Source organism: Argiope bruennichi, chromosome 9, assembly GCF_947563725.1.
Source record: "Argiope bruennichi chromosome 9, qqArgBrue1.1, whole genome shotgun sequence".
Taxonomy (NCBI): domain Eukaryota; kingdom Metazoa; phylum Arthropoda; class Arachnida; order Araneae; family Araneidae; genus Argiope; species Argiope bruennichi.
Genome location: NC_079159.1, coordinates 59,579,085 through 59,597,187, shown reverse-complemented (window position 1 = coordinate 59,597,187; position 18,103 = coordinate 59,579,085). Strand labels below are relative to the sequence as shown.

Below are 18,103 nucleotides of genomic sequence, written 5' to 3'. Positions count from 1 at the left end.
TTGATACATTTGGTGGGAAGCATACTTCCCACGGCCTTAGAAAGGGTTAAACTATATGGGAATTTAATAAGATAATTAAATTACCACCACTCATCAGTCTATGTTTAATAAGAAATTTAAGAAGACATATACATTTTATTGCAATACTTACACTGTGTAAACTAATCTTATGCATTACTGCAAATATTTTATCAATACAATATTATTGATTTGTAAATTGTTTTATTCAAAATTAAAATGAAAAAAAAAAAAAAAAAAACTTTAAGCCTATTAAAATTACACAATTTATTTCAAAATTATGAATTTATAAAACTAAAAACATACTATGAAATGATATTCATATATAATTCACAGACTTCAAATATTTTTTTAATATTATAAATCAGTAAAAAACATTACATTTGGAGCTCAGTCAAATGGATTTTGACACAAGATTGGATCCAGTCTAAGTAATAAAATTCTTGAAATGTATTTGGAATACAATTAAGATAAATCTCTTTATTTCTTTACAGTGTAATAAAAAATCCATTAATAGAATAATTAGTTCTCCGATTCCGATATAGATCCTTTCTTGTAAGTGATTGCAGCTTCTTTAATCTTTGGCATTGTCTCCATCAAGACAGTCTCATTTGCTCGTTTCTCTTCCTCATTTTCATTTGGTGTCAGCTTTTTTATAACGGATTCTGGAAAAGCAAATCAACCATGTTGAAAAAAAAAAAAAAAAAAAAAAAAAAAATCAACATATATAAATTATATTTTCAATATATACATGTATTTTACATAACATTTCTTTTTTACCAAAATCGTACTTCTTCTAAAGTAATTTAGTTCTTTAAAGGGTCATATTTTTTAGTCATTGTACATTGTTTTAGGATTATGGATATAAATTCATTTAACACATTAGATAAAATTTCCATTTAACATATTAATTATCAAATGAGAATGAATTTTTAAATTTTACCATTTACAAATCAATACTCAATACAAATACAAATCATTATGGCTCAGATAAGAAATTTAACCTATGCTGATGTTGATTTTAATTTAAAATTTGGTAAGAACTTAAAGCACAATATTTTTTCCACATTAAATGTTGGAATATCACTAACTCAAAATAATAATAATTAACTCTGTTTTTGAAAACCTTATTATATATTTCAAAGAATTCATTATTGTTTTTTGTGGTGTCTAAATTTATAGAAAGATAACAAATAAAAGCTGATAAAATATCTTACCATAGATAAATATAAATGGATGAAATTAGTAATAAACATTCCATGATCTAAGAAAAAGTTCACAAACAACATAAAAAGACAGCTCTAATTACATACCCACTCTTTTTTTTTTGTTTTGTTTTACCTTAAGGATTCTTCAACTTTTCCTACCCCTAACTTCATGTACGTGTAATAAGTAGGAAAATACATAATTCAATTAAGACTAAACAATATATATATATTTATTTGAATTAATGATATGGTGCAAATCTACTTTTAAAAAAATCTGGTAAGAACTGGTTTTAAATAATATTTAAGAAACTGAAAAGTGTAAGGCGAGATAATGGTGGATTGAAAGATTTTGTAGACCCAGGCAATGCATGTTATGTGGTCTCTCTTTAAATATAACAGTAAATTTAGTTTTATATTTCAACATATTTTTAACTTAATCCATATGTTTATGATTTATTTATTCATTTTTTTTAGTTAAATAACTTTGTGAAAATGTTTTGGTTATTATTTATTTATTATGATATATAAAGAAACAGATTTGAAACTGACCAATTATTATTAAAGCATAATTAGTCCGTTTTATTTTATTATTTTAATTAAATAAAATCTGATTTATTATTCATAGAATTTTTTAAAAATTTTACTATTTATAAGCTGATAACAAGATAACAACTAGTAACCAGACTATGAATAATATTTAGTAACTAGGCAAATAACATTTTTTTTAAATTGATCTGCTTTTATATTCTACCAGGCCCTTTGCAGTTGCCTTAATCAGAAATCTGACAATCAGACCAGACAAGATTTCTATATTTTCTAAATTCAAGTACAAGCTTTCAACTACAAGAAGTCCAGACATATCACGATGTACATAAAAAAAGTTGTCAGTGATCTGATTAAACAGAATTTTAATAGCATATTACTATAAGGATTAAGAAACCTATAGTATTATGCTATAAGTTTTCTATTACAATAAGGATTAAGTAATTATATTAAAAAAAATTTTTGTTGTTAATTTAACTACTAAATTAACAACCCCCCTTTTTTTACTGAAAAATAAACATTCTTAAATTTTATAATTGTACTCAGATTGATTCCATTTAATGCTATCTTTAATTACTAACAAGCATAGCTTGCTAACATTAGAAAAAGGGTTTAAAAAAATTTTTTTGTACTTTTTATGTGTGTCAGCTTTTATTTCAAATCGTGGAAACTGAGAGCAATATTGGAATTAAAAATATATATGTACAAATTTTGAATGAAGAAAGAACAAAATTCCAATACTAAAAATTATAGCTTTCTCGTTATACTACGATACAATCCACATGAAAAAATTTATTTAGGTACAAAATGTAAGAGTAAATCCAACAAAAAAATTTGAAATTTTCTGAACTCAAATTTTAAAATTAAAGTTTGTTCAAATTCCTCTACATATTTCAAGTATTCAAGCAGAGCAATGAAAAAGAACAGAGACAAATTTATTTGCAAATTAGGCAATTTGTAAGACCATTCCAAGACATCATCCAGTTTTCCATAAACAAATCATTTACATTTAAGTAGAATGTCAGCTTCAAAACATTCTTATCAATCCAATGAGAGACAAACAACTTTTAATGTATGACTTGTAATTAGTTTAGTATTAAACTGCATAATTAGCAATTAGTTTAGTATTAAATTAATTACTAATTATGTATTAAAAATTGATTTTTGCTCTTCCGATTATTGAATCTAGAGAATCATTTTTCACAGTTAAATCTTTTGACCTTAACATCAATTTTGAACATGAAGTTAACATATACAGTATTATTCTGCCTTTAAATTTTGAATTTTAAGATTATATTGCCACTTATAATAATTTTTATAGTTTCCTTAAGTTTAAATAGTGATTAATGTAAGTGGTTTTGTGCAAATTACATTTTTATTTTAGTTTTATTAATTTTTAAGATATTTTTAACCAACTGTCCTTGTTTTCCCTTAAAAAAATGTAAAAGTAGGTCAATTTATTCATTTATATAGGTCAATACAAATATAGGTTGCTATATTCTTTTATAAAAAATTTGCTATTAAAGAAGATAAAAAATTTGACAGTACTGTACAGAGAAAGTTAAAAAATTAATTTGCATGCTTAAATATACATTAAGCTTTATTTTGGCATTAAATCCTTTTGAGTAAATATCTCCGAAAATCATTTAAAACATAACAATCAATGACATAGCAACAGAAAATGTAGTTTGGAAAGTATTTTTCATGACTCCCTCATCAGCTCTCGCATTTTGTCTCTCCGTGTTTAATTAATCAGAAATACAATCATTAGTTTAGAGCAGTAGCAATATTATTTCAGAAAAAGATATACTTATAAACACATTTTAAAATAAGAGATACACAGATATTTATTTACAAAAATTCATGCAATTATGTTACATCATACTAACCTTGATAAGTAGCAAGAAGTTGGTACAGGTCATTAGGCAACTGTCTTTGTAAAAATCCAATAATATGCGGTACAAATTTGCCAGAGGCATGCAACATTGTGTGCGTATGTGACTGGAAGATGAGAAGGGCAGCTAAGTGCAGGCACAGAGCTGGATCCTCAGCCTCATTTAATTGGGACAGAAGTGACTGACGGTGATTTGCCAAAATTAGCCTAATATATCAAAACAAATTTAAAGATAATGAAAACATACTTTATAACTCTAAGGATATAATATTTACAAATTTTAGTCCAGTTTTATAAGTTCAACAATAGAAATTTTTTAATTTGTGCAAAACAAAGCAATTGAATTCAAATATAGAAGCATTTAAATGATGCTATTAATTTATCAATTGATGAAATAAAAATATAATTTCAATGTTGTAATACACTAAAATATTCGATGTTATTTAACTGGTTGATTAATATATTAATGATATAAATAAAAGAAGTTTACTTTATCACACATGTGAAATATGTTACTCACTGAGGACTAAAAATATTAATATTTCGTTTAATGATATATTGTCTAAAATATTTTTGGAAATTGAAAAAAATTACAATTTAAAAATGAAAATATTTCAGGAATTTGGCTAAAATCAGTTTGATCTAAAACTGAGAAGAGTCATTTCAATTTTAATGTTGCAGTACATGATCAACTATAATAGATTCACTCAAACTCAATAATAAATTGTTTTGTTGTTTATACTTCCAGTGTTTAGTGTGGAACTGATCAATCTAGTAAATAAAAAGATACACAAACAACATAAGCATGTTCACCAGATTAAATATTTCTGAAATTGAAATTAAAATTCTCTTTAAATTCTTAAAGTAATAATCTTTTAGAAAAATAAAATATTTTTACAAGCAACACAACAAGGAAGAAATTTCAGTATAGTCAAAATTTGCAGTGTTTATCAAAAGAAACATATACAGTGATTTCTAGTAATATATTTTCTGCAGTGAGTTTATATTAGAAAAGCATTCAAACAGTTAATACCCTAATGTTCCTCTCTCCTTAACAATTAAATGATTGGATTCAAAAATCTATTTTTTTGATCTTGTTATAAACAGATAAAAAAAATCAGTTTCCTGAGAATGTTACACATCATCAAAACTATCTGCAACAGAACGATCAAAATTATCCAAGAATAATAGACTTAATAGTTGTAATTTACAATGTTACCATTTGATTATAAGTAAAATCAACATTTAAAAAATCTCTCATGTTGATGTAGTCACAAGGCATACGATTTAAAATGCATTTCTTTTTAGACAGAGTTTGGAATTTCCCAGATTTTATGATCAAAATCCAATTACAAAAAAATATTTCCAAAGAAAAAAAAATGCACGTAAAAAAAAAATTGGATAGAAAAGTGACAGGAAAACAACAACCATGAAATACATGACTATAATAATCATAGAATATCTTGTTTGTTTAAGAATTATAAAACTCAATTGAAATAATTTTTTAATAATTAACAAATAATTTAAAATTTACTTAAGTGTATGTGTATGATTTTACTAATATATGTATTAGTATATTCAATTTCACACAAAATATATTCAGAATTCAAATCAGTAAATAAAACAGAAAACACTTGAATTATATGAAATAAGCAACTATAAATTCCAAATCTAAAACAAAATTAAGAAAAGATAATTACCGCTCTTTTTTCTTATCAGGTCTTCTAATTATCATATCACAGATTCCAACTCCTAATGCAACATCGATGGATGAATGGAAATCTTCCAAAGACTGAAATAAATATGGTATAGTAAAATTAATTAAAAAATAAAAACAAATATACATTGGGAAATAAAAATTACAATATATATTTACCTTTGCATTCAGAGAACTATGTAGTTTTGAAAGTGGTTTTTGAATTTCTTCAGGAAATTTATTTATAATTTTCTGCCTTTGCTAAAAAAAATAAAAAATAAAAAAAGCATCAATGCTGGCAATTCAAATCATTTTTAAATATACAATTTACAAAGAAAAATCTCCTACATAGTTTATTTTAAGAGATTAAAATGACTCTGACTTGAAATGATTTAGACTTGTAGACTAAAAAAAAAAATCAAAACTTATTAAAGAATATTTATTGTAGCTTAAGGGTGGGCATTAAATTGATCAAGACATTTTGGGCTGACGATCTTTACTAAGACCTAAGACGAGCATACTAAAAGAAACATTTTTATGGAACACCAACAAATTATTTCAAAAATATTTTTGATGAGTTGTTTAAAAACAAAGAGAAATATTATGATGAAATAATAAAATCTCGCTCTGAATTCGAAGAATGTTTTCAAGAATTTACTAGAACAGAACCAACTGTTACATTCAAGTGTTACCCATTTGGCAATGTTGATGTGGAAGAAATAACTGAAATATAAATTATATATTCTCTTTATCTCATGAGATAAACAAAGTTTTTCTCTTTCAAAATGGTATAATTTTAAAAGCATGTAGCTCAGAACCTAAGAATAACTTTTGGAATAGATGAAGTAAAAAAAGTTGCATATCATTTAACATCGTTATTTGGCTCTACCTATCTGTGTTAATATGGATTTTCAATAATGAATATAATTAGGACAACACATCATTCCCATTTCACAGACAACCACTTAGAATCCAGTGCAAGATTAGCAGTTAGTAATTATATATCGAGATATTCAATATTAGGACAGCATGCAGACTAAATCTTCTACTAACTATAACAAGAACTTTAAATGAAAATAATTTATTTCCTAATGTATTTTGAATTGTTTGAGATTAAATGTATCATTTGATATTATTATATTTGTGACTACTATTTTCATGTTTATATCTTGCCATTATAATTATGTTTGTAATTATGCAGGTAAGTACATATTCCATATTTATTATTAAATTATAATAAATATTTTAGACCTTTTTTTAACTCATCACATCTACATCACCAGGTGGACTGCACCACCTTGAAAAAATTAGAAGTAACCTGTACCCTGGAAAAGTCTGTGCACCCTTGTTGTAGCTTATTAAAAAATAAAATTATTTGTCATTTAATTTTCTGGAAATAGAAAATAATAAAAAGCTACTATTCCATTTATGAATAGGATTTCTTAATTCAATAAAATCATAAATCATTCTATACCTTAATTCAGAGGTAAAAAATATTTTACATACTGATTTGAATTTTAAAATGCAAAATAAGTAAGGGGAAAAAAATGTCATATATCTTAAAAAAAAAAAAAAATTAACAGAGATACTTTCTTTAAAGATCAAAATCTTTTTAACAAGAGCATTCCCATTTTTCACTCTTTGGACAATAAATATGTAAGTAATAAATAATTAGAAACAAAAATATTAAAGTATTGCAATGTTTTTCTTAACACACTTAAGAAGTCTTAATGAGTAATTTATTTTTTTTCCAGTTTACCTCTAGTGCTAACGATGCTTCAGAATCTGGACAGCCTTGTATTCCATGTTCATGGGCAAGATATAAGACAACAGCATTTGTAAGATCAGAGCACAGAGTTTTTTGTAAATGTTTGCACAACTGAGAAGAAACGTCATCTGAAAAATGTGGCTCGTTAAAAAAAAGAAAAGTGAAATATAACTAATTAACTTTATCAAAAATAACTTTGTCTCATTTTTTGCTTGTTTCACAACACTTCTATTGTATTAAAAAAAAAGAGATGAATTATGGTCTCTTCTATTAAATATTCTTAGGAGGCAAAATGCTTTTTTAAGTAGTTCAATTTTTTTTAATAATTAAAATTAAGCAAAAAAATGATTAGTGTTGTTTATATATGAATGCTGTATCATCAAATAGGGTAACTGCTTGATAAAATTAAATGGTATTCATTTAAAGAAACATTTGGATTATCCTATGAGTAATATATCAAAGTGATATAAAAGAGTAAGAGTTATTTTTATATGCAAAATGAATCAAATTCATAAAAAAGATGGAAGAAAGACAAATAATTTTAAACTTTAGATAATAATACTACCACAAATCTCTTAAACACTAACAATAATTATTAAGTTTCTGGTTAAGTCTTCTGATTAATCAGCTCATTATGTTAATATAAAAATCTATATAAAAAATAGACCGATACTATATAATTATTATGATTATCAATTTTTCTAAAAAACAATGGAGAAAAGTTGGAAATATTAAACAATTTACACCAAATAAACCAATAACAAAGCAACTATCTTGTGCTCTTAAAAAATATTTAGTTTCAAAGAGTAAATATTGCCTTATTAAATTCTAATTATTTTCATGACAATGATTAATCTATTGCATTAAAATGAAAAACAATCCTTATAAATGCAAATAATGCTTTTGTAGTACTATATTTTCTACATGTTTTCGATAGTAAAAACTAAGTAATATTTGCAATAAAAATTGTAGAAATTTAATTAATATTAATCAAATTACCAGAAAATAACTTGATAGCTTTCTCAAACATGACAATATGTCCAAGCAATGTGGAGAATTTTTCTTGATAATCTGAATGCTGCTTGCGACGAGAAGAGCCAGTTGATGCAATGGTAGCATCATACAGATTCTTTGCCACTTCACGATACTTTTTAGTCAGAGGTCTGGAAGAAAAAAAGAAAATCAATAAAAATTATGAAATTTTTATCAAAGTAAAATAGTTAAAGAATAAAATATAAATTGCTAATAATATATAAATGTTTATTTTAAAGACAGGACTCTATAAAGTAAAAAAGGAATAATTAAAAACTATTCCATATAATTATTCATAATTTACAAACATTCACTGAAAGAGAAATTAGTTATAGACTATTAATTTCCAAGAATTAAAATTGAAAGATGAAATATCTAAAAAAATACATTTATTATATTAAAATAAGATAGCTACTGAGAATTAAAAATAGAAATATAGCATGGTGATATATGAAATAATGAACAAAAGATATATTGAAAAATATGAACAAAAGATGGCTAAGTAATTACATCTTGATGGATCAGTGCATTCAATATTATAAAAAAATTGAAATATTTGAAAAAAAATTAGTGATTGACAAAAACTTTACATTTGTTTCCAAAAATAAGTTTGATTTAAAGTAAGATTTAATATAACAGAAGAAAATATTTTATAAAATTTAAAATGCTAAATGTATGCACAAAGAATTTATTAATTAAAAAAAATTCTTGCATTAATAGGCTATTAAAAGAAATCTTCATATATGTTATTATTAATTTTAATAACATGTATATATTTTATAAATAATATATTTTTAAGACACTCTATATAATTAAGTAACATTAGCTGATATACCAGTGACACAGAAAAGCAGTTAAGTTTCAACATAGACATATTTTTAATGGCAAACATATGTGCTAAATGAAATCAAGTTAAAAAATAAATATAGAGTTTTTTCATCTAACTACTTAAACTTATTCAGATTTGCCTTAATTCTGGGTTTAATGGCTTAAGAGGCAGTTTTTAAAAGTGCCATTAAAATGAAAATTATATTATCTTAAAACAATTATTAAACAGTAATGTAACATTTGAAGTGAGGGTTAACCAATAAAAACAGAATAATATTTAAATAAAAGAATAAAGCTTTATAGTTCTTAAGAATGCAAAGAGTATAAATTGTTTATTAAGTAAAATAGAAAAGGAAATTGTCAGGAAAAATTGTAATTTCTAGCAATTGAAGCATGGGTATTTTGAAATATGATGAACAAGCATAAAGTAGTTGCACACTGGTGCTTATTTCCTAAATAACAAGGAAATATCCTTTATGTGATTAATAAATAATCCTTTATGTGATTTTTGTTTAAATTCTGAAATAACAAAAAATGAAAAGATTTAGAAGAATTTCAGTCAGAAAGCATGAGTTTAGTTTCAGTAATAGATAGTAATATAATCACTTGAAAGAAAAAGAAAGCAACTGTGGATAGTAAAAATTTAAAAGTATACACAAAACCCATAAGAGTATCGGATTACCATCAGTATGAATGCAAGAATTATGATTATATCAATGAAAGACGATATAAATATTATTTAAGGACAATTTCTAGTATGTAAAATATTCTTAAAATTAGTAATCATAAAAAAAACTATTAGTTTTCAAGAAAGTTATATTATCCACATAAAAGAAAGAAACAGCGTACAGAAACAGAGAATATAAACCAATTTTGTCTATGATAGTTAAATGATAAACAATGTAAAAGTCTTTATATTCAATAACTGCTGCCATTAGAATTTGTTCAGTTTCTTCACTGTGAAATAGTAATGCAAATATGTTAATGAAAGCTGAAATTTTCAAGCTCAATAAAATTAGGCAGTTTCTATAATTCCAGAAAATAAATATATGGTATTATTTATTAGGTTGTAGTAATTAAGATCCTCAATTTCATCACTATATCTAAAAAGAGGATTGCTTGCAGGAAATCTAAATATGTTTTGAATAAAAGTTAATGATTCATTAAAATGATATATAGTGGTAATATGGCAAGGATTATGCAGGTTATCAAAATCTCCATATTCAAAAAGTATTATATTAAAAAAATAAACTTAAGGAAGAAAAATTTCCAGATATTGCAAGCATTTAGAAATAGAAAAGAATAGGCATCACAGAATAGAAATAGAATAGGCATACAGAAGGTGGTAGTCTGAAAGCTATTCAGCACCACTTCAAATTTCTTATTATAATTACTTATGGAATGCTACAAATAATAGCAAAATTGGTTTCATACCAGCCACTGAGCTAGTTTAAAACTTCTTCATAAGATATATATAATAAATTCATTGTCTTCTCTGAAATAAAATTGAAAAGGTTTGAAGATATAATACAAGCTGAGTTGTTATATCTTGGAGTGATACTTTGTAAGCACAATAAAAACATGAGGACTTGTATCCTTTCATAAAAGCTTTTACTAAATGAATATGCTTATGATGCAATCAAGCATGCTAAAAGCATATTATATACATACATATATATATATATACACATATACATACATACAAAATGACTGGTATTTGTAAAACAAAAAATGATTTTATTCAACAAATAAAAATATATGTAAGTGCAAATTTTTGTATATATAGGGTGATTATTGAATTTTTTAAGTTTTTTAAATTCAAAATGACATCTTTTACTGCCATAGAAGTAATATGTACCTATAGTAAAGTGACTATGCTGAATTCATTGAGACAAGTTACAGCACCTTTAGCAGCAAATTAGAAAAGCTATAAAAGTAACAAAAATGAAGGAGATCTGCCAAAATATCTAATTGGAGAATTGTAATAAAAATACATGAAGTTTCATGAAATTATCAGTACAATTGGCAGAAACACTTGTGATTAAAATTATGAACTTCCTGTGATTTAAAAAAGGGAAATTGAAAATTGTATTCTTAGTTTCCCTTATTTTAAATGTTTTTTCAGTTTTTTTTTTCTTTTTTAATATTATTTTTATTCACTTTCTTTGTTACTCAAATTTCATTTCACGATTGCTTAATAGGGAAAAACTGAGAATACATTTTTCAACTCTAGAACAAATCTTTTTTCAAATCATGATAAGTTCATAATTTTAATCGTAAATATCTCCACCATTTTCACAGATTATTTTATGAAACTTTTTCCTGTATTTTTATTATGGTATAGCACATATTTTTAAAATCAGATATTTGGGCCACTATCTTATTTTTTTTAGTTATTTTCTGTGCCTTCTTTATTTTGCCATGAGGGACGCTGCCACCTATCTCATTAACATAGTCACTTTACTATAGGTGCATATTATTTTCACGGCTAAAGAGTTTAAAAGAACTTTACTGATCACCTTGAATATATATATGAATTTGGAAACATTACATGACTTTTATTCCACATAAAGATATGGGAGAAAGAATGGACAGATAGATTAGAAAGATTTGAAAAGCACAGTAACATGACACAATCATTTTAAAGCAAAAGAAAAAAAAATTAATAAAATTACTTATGAAGTTCATCAATAAGAATAGACACCAATTCATCAGGAGCTTCTTTGAGACACTCAATTTTTCTTAAATGATCTTGCATCTCATCTGTACTTATAAAATCTAATTCCAAACTTGCAGTCTTTACAGAAACTTCTTCCTCGTAGTCCATATCATCTGCTTCATGGGCAGTAAAGTATTTCTTCTTAACATTTTTCGTCTTGGTCTCACGTCCCTGTGTTCCACCACCTGATTTGCCAACTGCATTGAGTAGAAAATAAATATAGCTTTAACATGATGAGAATTGTGTGAATTAATAGATTAAGTGAATAGATAAGATTATAATTATAAATTGAACAGATTAAGTGAAAATCAATTAAAAAAATTCTCTGAGGTTTTTATTATAATTTGATGAATTTTCTCTATTTGTGAGTTATAAAATTTGGAGCAGCACATGATATAGATGAGAGGACAGTTGGTGTTATTGGAGATAATGGTGATTAGTCATGTCGGAGAAAGTCATTGTTAATATTTCAATATTGTTTTTTAATGTTTAAAATCAACTAGAAACTGATATTGCGCAATGTATCCTCAACATTGTTCAAAATGCTGAATGTTGAATATGAAATATCATGGTGAATATGAAATGTCTATTGTAACAATATTGAAAGCTAGTCTATATCAGAGTACCATTATAAAAGTATTTTTTAATTAAAATCATTACATCCTAAATGAAATATTTAAAATCAAACAATAAAATGTATTTAACTTACATCATTTATTTATTCGTAAATGGAACTTTCACATGGGTAATAATACATAATTACTCATAACTTATTACTCATTAAGTCAAATTTTATATGAGGATTAATGATACAAATGAGCTTGCCTCATTGCAACTAATTTTGATATAGCAGGATTTATCTTAATTTCAGCATAAGTCAGATTCAAGTAGCAATTGTGCTCTATGTTTTATTTTCAATTAATGGCAAGGCTGAAATTATATTTTCATGAAGATATGATGTGTTCACAAGCATTAAAAATTTCATTGTCATCTTAAAAATATGATTATATTTCTTTTTTTTTTCTCTCCTCTTGAGCCAAATTTATCAAGTTATTTTTTTTTTAAAACTTATTGACGAGATTTCTATGACATGAAACATCTACAAGGTAATCTCTGTCTTAAACTATTATCAAGCATAGTGTTAAATATTATCAAGCACAGTGTTAAATATTATCAAGCACAGCGTTAAAATAGAAAATAGAACTCTTTAGCAACTACTAACTTTTAAACTTTCACAAAAGTTGTAACTAGCATATGATTATTGTTGTCACTGCTATTATTTGCAGGGAGGCAATTAAAAAAAATATATATGCATTTTTTTTTTTTTTTTTTTTTGCGTAACATGCTAAAAGAAGCACCATTTCAAATTCATTTAAATCTTTTGTGTAAAAATTATACAACCAAAAATAATGTAAAATATAATTTATAATACTATATCATTACTGCACCACAGCTTAAAAAAGCTTATTATAACTTAGACTTGGTGTCAAAACCAATGTATTTAAACTAATTTTTTTCGCAATTTCTTTAATATACAAATATTTATTAAAAAAAAAATTATTTGTAAGTCAAGGAAAAGTTGACTTGCATATTTAACAAATCAGAAAAGTTTAATTCATAAATAGAAAAGCTTCAATTTCAAGCTTATAACAATAACAAAGATTGCAAAAACAAACATTTTCGATAATGTATTATGCATTTAAAGCTACTATAATCTATGCATTATGACTTGCTTATTTTTCTTTAAGGCAAGATACAGAAATCTGGCTGATGAAGATGAGCCGTGCACAGAGTTTATGTTTTGTTAAGGCTGGTTTCCAATGCTGAGCCGTTTTTATGCATACAAACTTGCAGCAGAACCAAGCCTGTTGTATAGAATAATTTAAAATTTTTTTCCCATAATTTATTTTTCCCATTATTTGACATTTTAACTTATTAGACATTAATAATCTCTTTATGTAGAATGACAGAGTTTCATTCTATTTTATACCACTATTTTGGGAATCAAAATTAAAACAAAATGCAATACATTTTTTTGATGCTTAAATGATACATTTTAAAAAGTTCATTTATAAGAAATAAGAAGACAAAAGTATCATTTTTCTTTGGAAGAACTGTTATGTAGTCGATTAAATCAATAACTCTCAACTGGAGCCCACTTCTAACGGGTCTTGCGTCATAGTGTATCTAGGTGTCAGTGACATAATTAGATGGGATAAACCAAATATGTGAGCATGGGCAAAATTATAAAAAGCTCAAAATTTTTAAAAAAGCCATCTCTTTTTTTTTTTTTACAAAAAAATTCCTCTTTTTAACTAAAAGTCTTTAAATTCATTAAAAAGATGCTTCTAGATAAATATGAGAGAAAATAATACATAATTTTTTCTTTCGCAGAGTAATTTTGGAAACTGATTAGATCAAGCTTCTAGACACTGACATTTTTTACCGAAATTTATTTTTGCACCTTTAATAGAAAAAGTCAAAGTTCTGTACAGATAAATAATAAACATAAAGACATAAAAGAAAATCTGTTCTGTGTTATTTTTTTTTACAACAGTCCACAGTTTTTTTTTTTTTGTAACTCTTTACATATTTGAAAAAAATAAAATGAAGAGGAAGGGGGAGATTCTTATTGTTCAAATTTATTGACAACCATGGCAGGTAGCTAAAATTGTTTCTAAATATGCCCTGTTCATAAAACAGTTAAACAAAATTATCCCCATTTAATTTCAGTCCAGTTATTTCAGTTATTGTTATTAGTTCAGTTTGCAGTTATTATAAGTAAGCAAAATTTTTGAACTATGAAATACAGTATAATTTTTTTATAATAAATGAAATATAATATAAAATATTATATAAAAGAAGTTCAATGTGCAACATAAAATAACATCAGAGTATTCAATACTCAAAATTAACATTTCTCGTTTGTCTAAATTTTCTAAAAAATTGGTTATCTTTTTTATTTTGGACTATTGTATTATCTTGGTACTAATAATTTTTTTGAGAAATCCTTTTTCTGAGATAAACAAAGCTAGACTTATTAAGCCTGTGAAAAACATACATGGAGTTAATAAAGAAACCCCCTTCTTAATAAAGGTTGGATGTCTAAGAAAAAAGTCTAAATGGATTGATTAAAAATAATTTAGTTTTCAAAATTTAATTAAAAATCAAGTGATATCTTAAACTGCATGAATTATTACATGAAAAAATTTACAAGAAATAAAATCTTACCAGATGTTGATTTTTTCTTTTTATCTTCTTTCCGATCTTGTTTGCTCTTGGATGTTTCTTTCTTAGAAGGAGTTTTTGAGGATTGTTGAACATTAAATAAATGAGGTCTTTTTGCAATATCCTGAGAGAAGAAAAATTAAAAAAATAAGTCAAACAGACTTGTATATTCTAGGAGCAAATAAAATATTCTAATCCAAATTCAGACAGAAATTTACCAAAGATCTGAAAATATTGCACATAAATTGTTTTGATTGAAACTGGAAGCAATTTAAAGTCTTCATTTCTCAATTCATTTTTTAAGAATTATAAAAAAACTGAATATCATAGCTATTGTGTAAAAATCTGTCTAGAAAAGTAATAATAATTGAAAAAGCAAAAGTAACTAAGCAGCAGAAAAAAATTACCAACAAATTTAAAAAAAGTTTTTTTTTTTTAACAATGACGGAAACTTCAATACAATAAATATAAATAATAGATGAGGAGATACATATTTAGAGCCAAATAGATGATGGTTTGAGTCGCACTACCATTAATTAAAGATAATGAAAACAAATGTTAAGTTAAACCAATTTCAAAATTTCATGAAAGAAATACAAAAATTAATTACAACTGCAATGAATAATTTTAACAATCGAAATAAGAATGCTATTTTAGAAATAATTTGGCATAAATGACACAATCAAATTGGGAAATTATATTGTAAAATGTTTGCTAAGATCTAAAGCCACAAGAAATTCCTTGATATCACATAGAATTTAATTTTCTTTTAATTATTAATACTCATTTTAATGTTACTCAGATAATAATTTAAAGTTGAAAAAAATGCAAATTATCATAAATAATACTTATAAATAAAATAATTTTCACACGTAAAAAGACTGTTAATCATATATAGATCTCCATATTGGTAAAATAAAACCTTGCATTAGATATCAAATAATTAATAGAACACTTATAATTTGCAAATAAGAAGTTGCAATAAGTAAAGACACTAAAACGTGAAACATTAAATGTCAATGACAAATACATTCCAGAAATGTAAATAAAAAAAAAATGCTTACTTCTTTAGCTTTGGTTTCCATGAGAGCATCAAAACTTTTTTCACAAGTCTGTATAAGTGGATCACTAACAAGTATACCATCACCATACACATGTACAACAGATCCTTGTTTAGCAATATTCTTTGTAACAGCCCCAATGAGGCCATGACAATCTTCAGAGGTAAATACAGAAGGTAAGATGGGCTAGGAAAAATAACATACTATTAGGAAAAAAAAAAAAAAAAAAAATTTAATGAAAAATTTTCATAAAATTAAAATTGTCTGAAAAATAACTATCTGCAGGGAGATATTTTTTTTAATTTAATGGTTTTTTATTTAAAATGGGTTTTTTTATATACTCCTATAAAGTATGCTTTACATCAAATCCACTTTTAAAAATAATAACAATGCATAATGCACAAAATATTCAACATAGTAATGAAAAAAATATCAATAAACTGTGTACAGCTAAGCACTAAAAAACAAAGTTAAAACCAAATTCATAAAACCGCTGAATGAATTTCTGTAAAGGAAGATGGAAATGAGGATCGTAAAACTAAAAATTAACTTGAGAATGAGTAATTTTCTTTCACTAATTTATATTTATAGATTGTTAAAGTTTAAAAATCATTAACAAAAAAGACTCAAAAGTAAATCTTGGGAGTGAAACATCTATAAAAAGGATTACAGGTTTGCAACTCAAATATGAAACAATATGATATTGTTTTAAGGAGTTGCCCAGGGTCACTAGCCTAAAAAGGGGCCATAAGCAAGTCAATTAAAATAATTTTACTTTCTTAGTTGCCAAATAAATAAGTTTGTAAAAAATACAAATTCCATGAATTATAAAATATTAAAATAATATTAAAGCTTTATCACAGATAATTGACAATATATTTAAATTTCATTATATTCACTGAATTATTTAAATTTTTATGAACACCAAACAACCATTACAATAATATTGGATATAAATGTGGGGCTGAGTACGCTGAAGTCAAAATGAATGAATAAAAACACATTCTTAACAAAATTAATTAGGAGAAACAAAAAAGATTAAACTAAAATGAAGTAAGTTAAAATTGTGTTGAAATATGTGAAATTAAATTGACCAGTTTATTAAAATAGTTCCTCATAATATATATTGTCTAATATCACAAAATACTAAAATCCATTACTATTTTTTGGATTCATTTGTATATTGCAATTTTAAAAAATCCTTTCTTAAAAAGAGCTTACTACCCAAGAAGTTACACCTGGCCAAATTTGGTAGCTTTGTCTAAAAAAATTGGTATAAATTTCTCATATTATAACTGGAATGATGAATATTTTAAATGTAGTAACACTTCTAATTCAAATATATAACTTTCTTTCATCAAATAATAAGATGACTAAGCCAGTTTTAATCTTCTCTTTTCATTTATCTTAAAATGAAAAGCAATGAACTTTCACAATTTTATTTCAGAAACTCTTTTCTAAATAAATTATTAAACTATATTATATGATTCAATTGAGCTCGTGTACTTTTTTAAAAACCACCAATATCACGAATTAAAATTTTAAAAAATAAGTTTCATATATTGTTTGTAAATTTTAGTTTTTTAGTTTATAAATAACCATTTTACTGCTGAAATTTCATATTGTAAAAAGTATTTATTGGTCATTTTGATGAAAAATAATTAAAAATATTACATTTATCATTATCAAAAGACAGTGTAATGTACTTTTTTAATGTAAATATCTATAAATATGAATTTACCAATATATCAACCCAAGTTCCAGAGTTGAGAGCTTCATCAAGAGCAGCCTCAATTTGACTGATTATGCTTTTACCAACACAACAAGTAGTTAGATAAGTCAGCCCTTCATTTTTAAACATCTTCTTAAGGTATGTTTTTGGATCCAGGATGCCAAGCCTAGCAACAGCATCATACTCTTTGAAAGATGAAATGAAATATAAATTATTAGAAATAAAACTAAAACATTTTGTACTTTTAATGTTCAATTAATTAAATTTAACAAAATAAATGGACAATATATATACTAGTTATTGATACTGAAGGTAAATAATTAGGAAGAAAAATTTTCCTTTTCAAAATAATTAAAGAAAACAACCAAGAATTTTA

At 24.9% G+C, this 18,103-nt stretch overlaps 1 protein-coding gene across 1 annotated transcript in view; it reads right to left on the bottom strand.

The window, feature by feature from the left end:
• Nucleotides 1-347: 347 nt before the first annotated feature.
• Nucleotides 348-18,103, bottom strand: part of LOC129984417 (E3 UFM1-protein ligase 1-like) — a 31,380-nt gene continuing 13,624 nt past the window's right edge. Inside the window, exons 8-17 of the mRNA XM_056094294.1 lie at nucleotides 17,737-17,912; nucleotides 15,999-16,181; nucleotides 14,938-15,058; nucleotides 11,663-11,903; nucleotides 8,127-8,290; nucleotides 7,119-7,255; nucleotides 5,540-5,620; nucleotides 5,364-5,455; nucleotides 3,659-3,870; nucleotides 348-683 (exon numbers count right to left, since the gene is read on the bottom strand). Coding sequence (XP_055950269.1) covers nucleotides 541-683; nucleotides 3,659-3,870; nucleotides 5,364-5,455; nucleotides 5,540-5,620; nucleotides 7,119-7,255; nucleotides 8,127-8,290; nucleotides 11,663-11,903; nucleotides 14,938-15,058; nucleotides 15,999-16,181; nucleotides 17,737-17,912 — 1,550 coding nt within the window. The 3' untranslated portion in view covers nucleotides 348-540. The remainder of the gene's footprint in view (nucleotides 684-3,658; nucleotides 3,871-5,363; nucleotides 5,456-5,539; nucleotides 5,621-7,118; nucleotides 7,256-8,126; nucleotides 8,291-11,662; nucleotides 11,904-14,937; nucleotides 15,059-15,998; nucleotides 16,182-17,736; nucleotides 17,913-18,103) is intronic.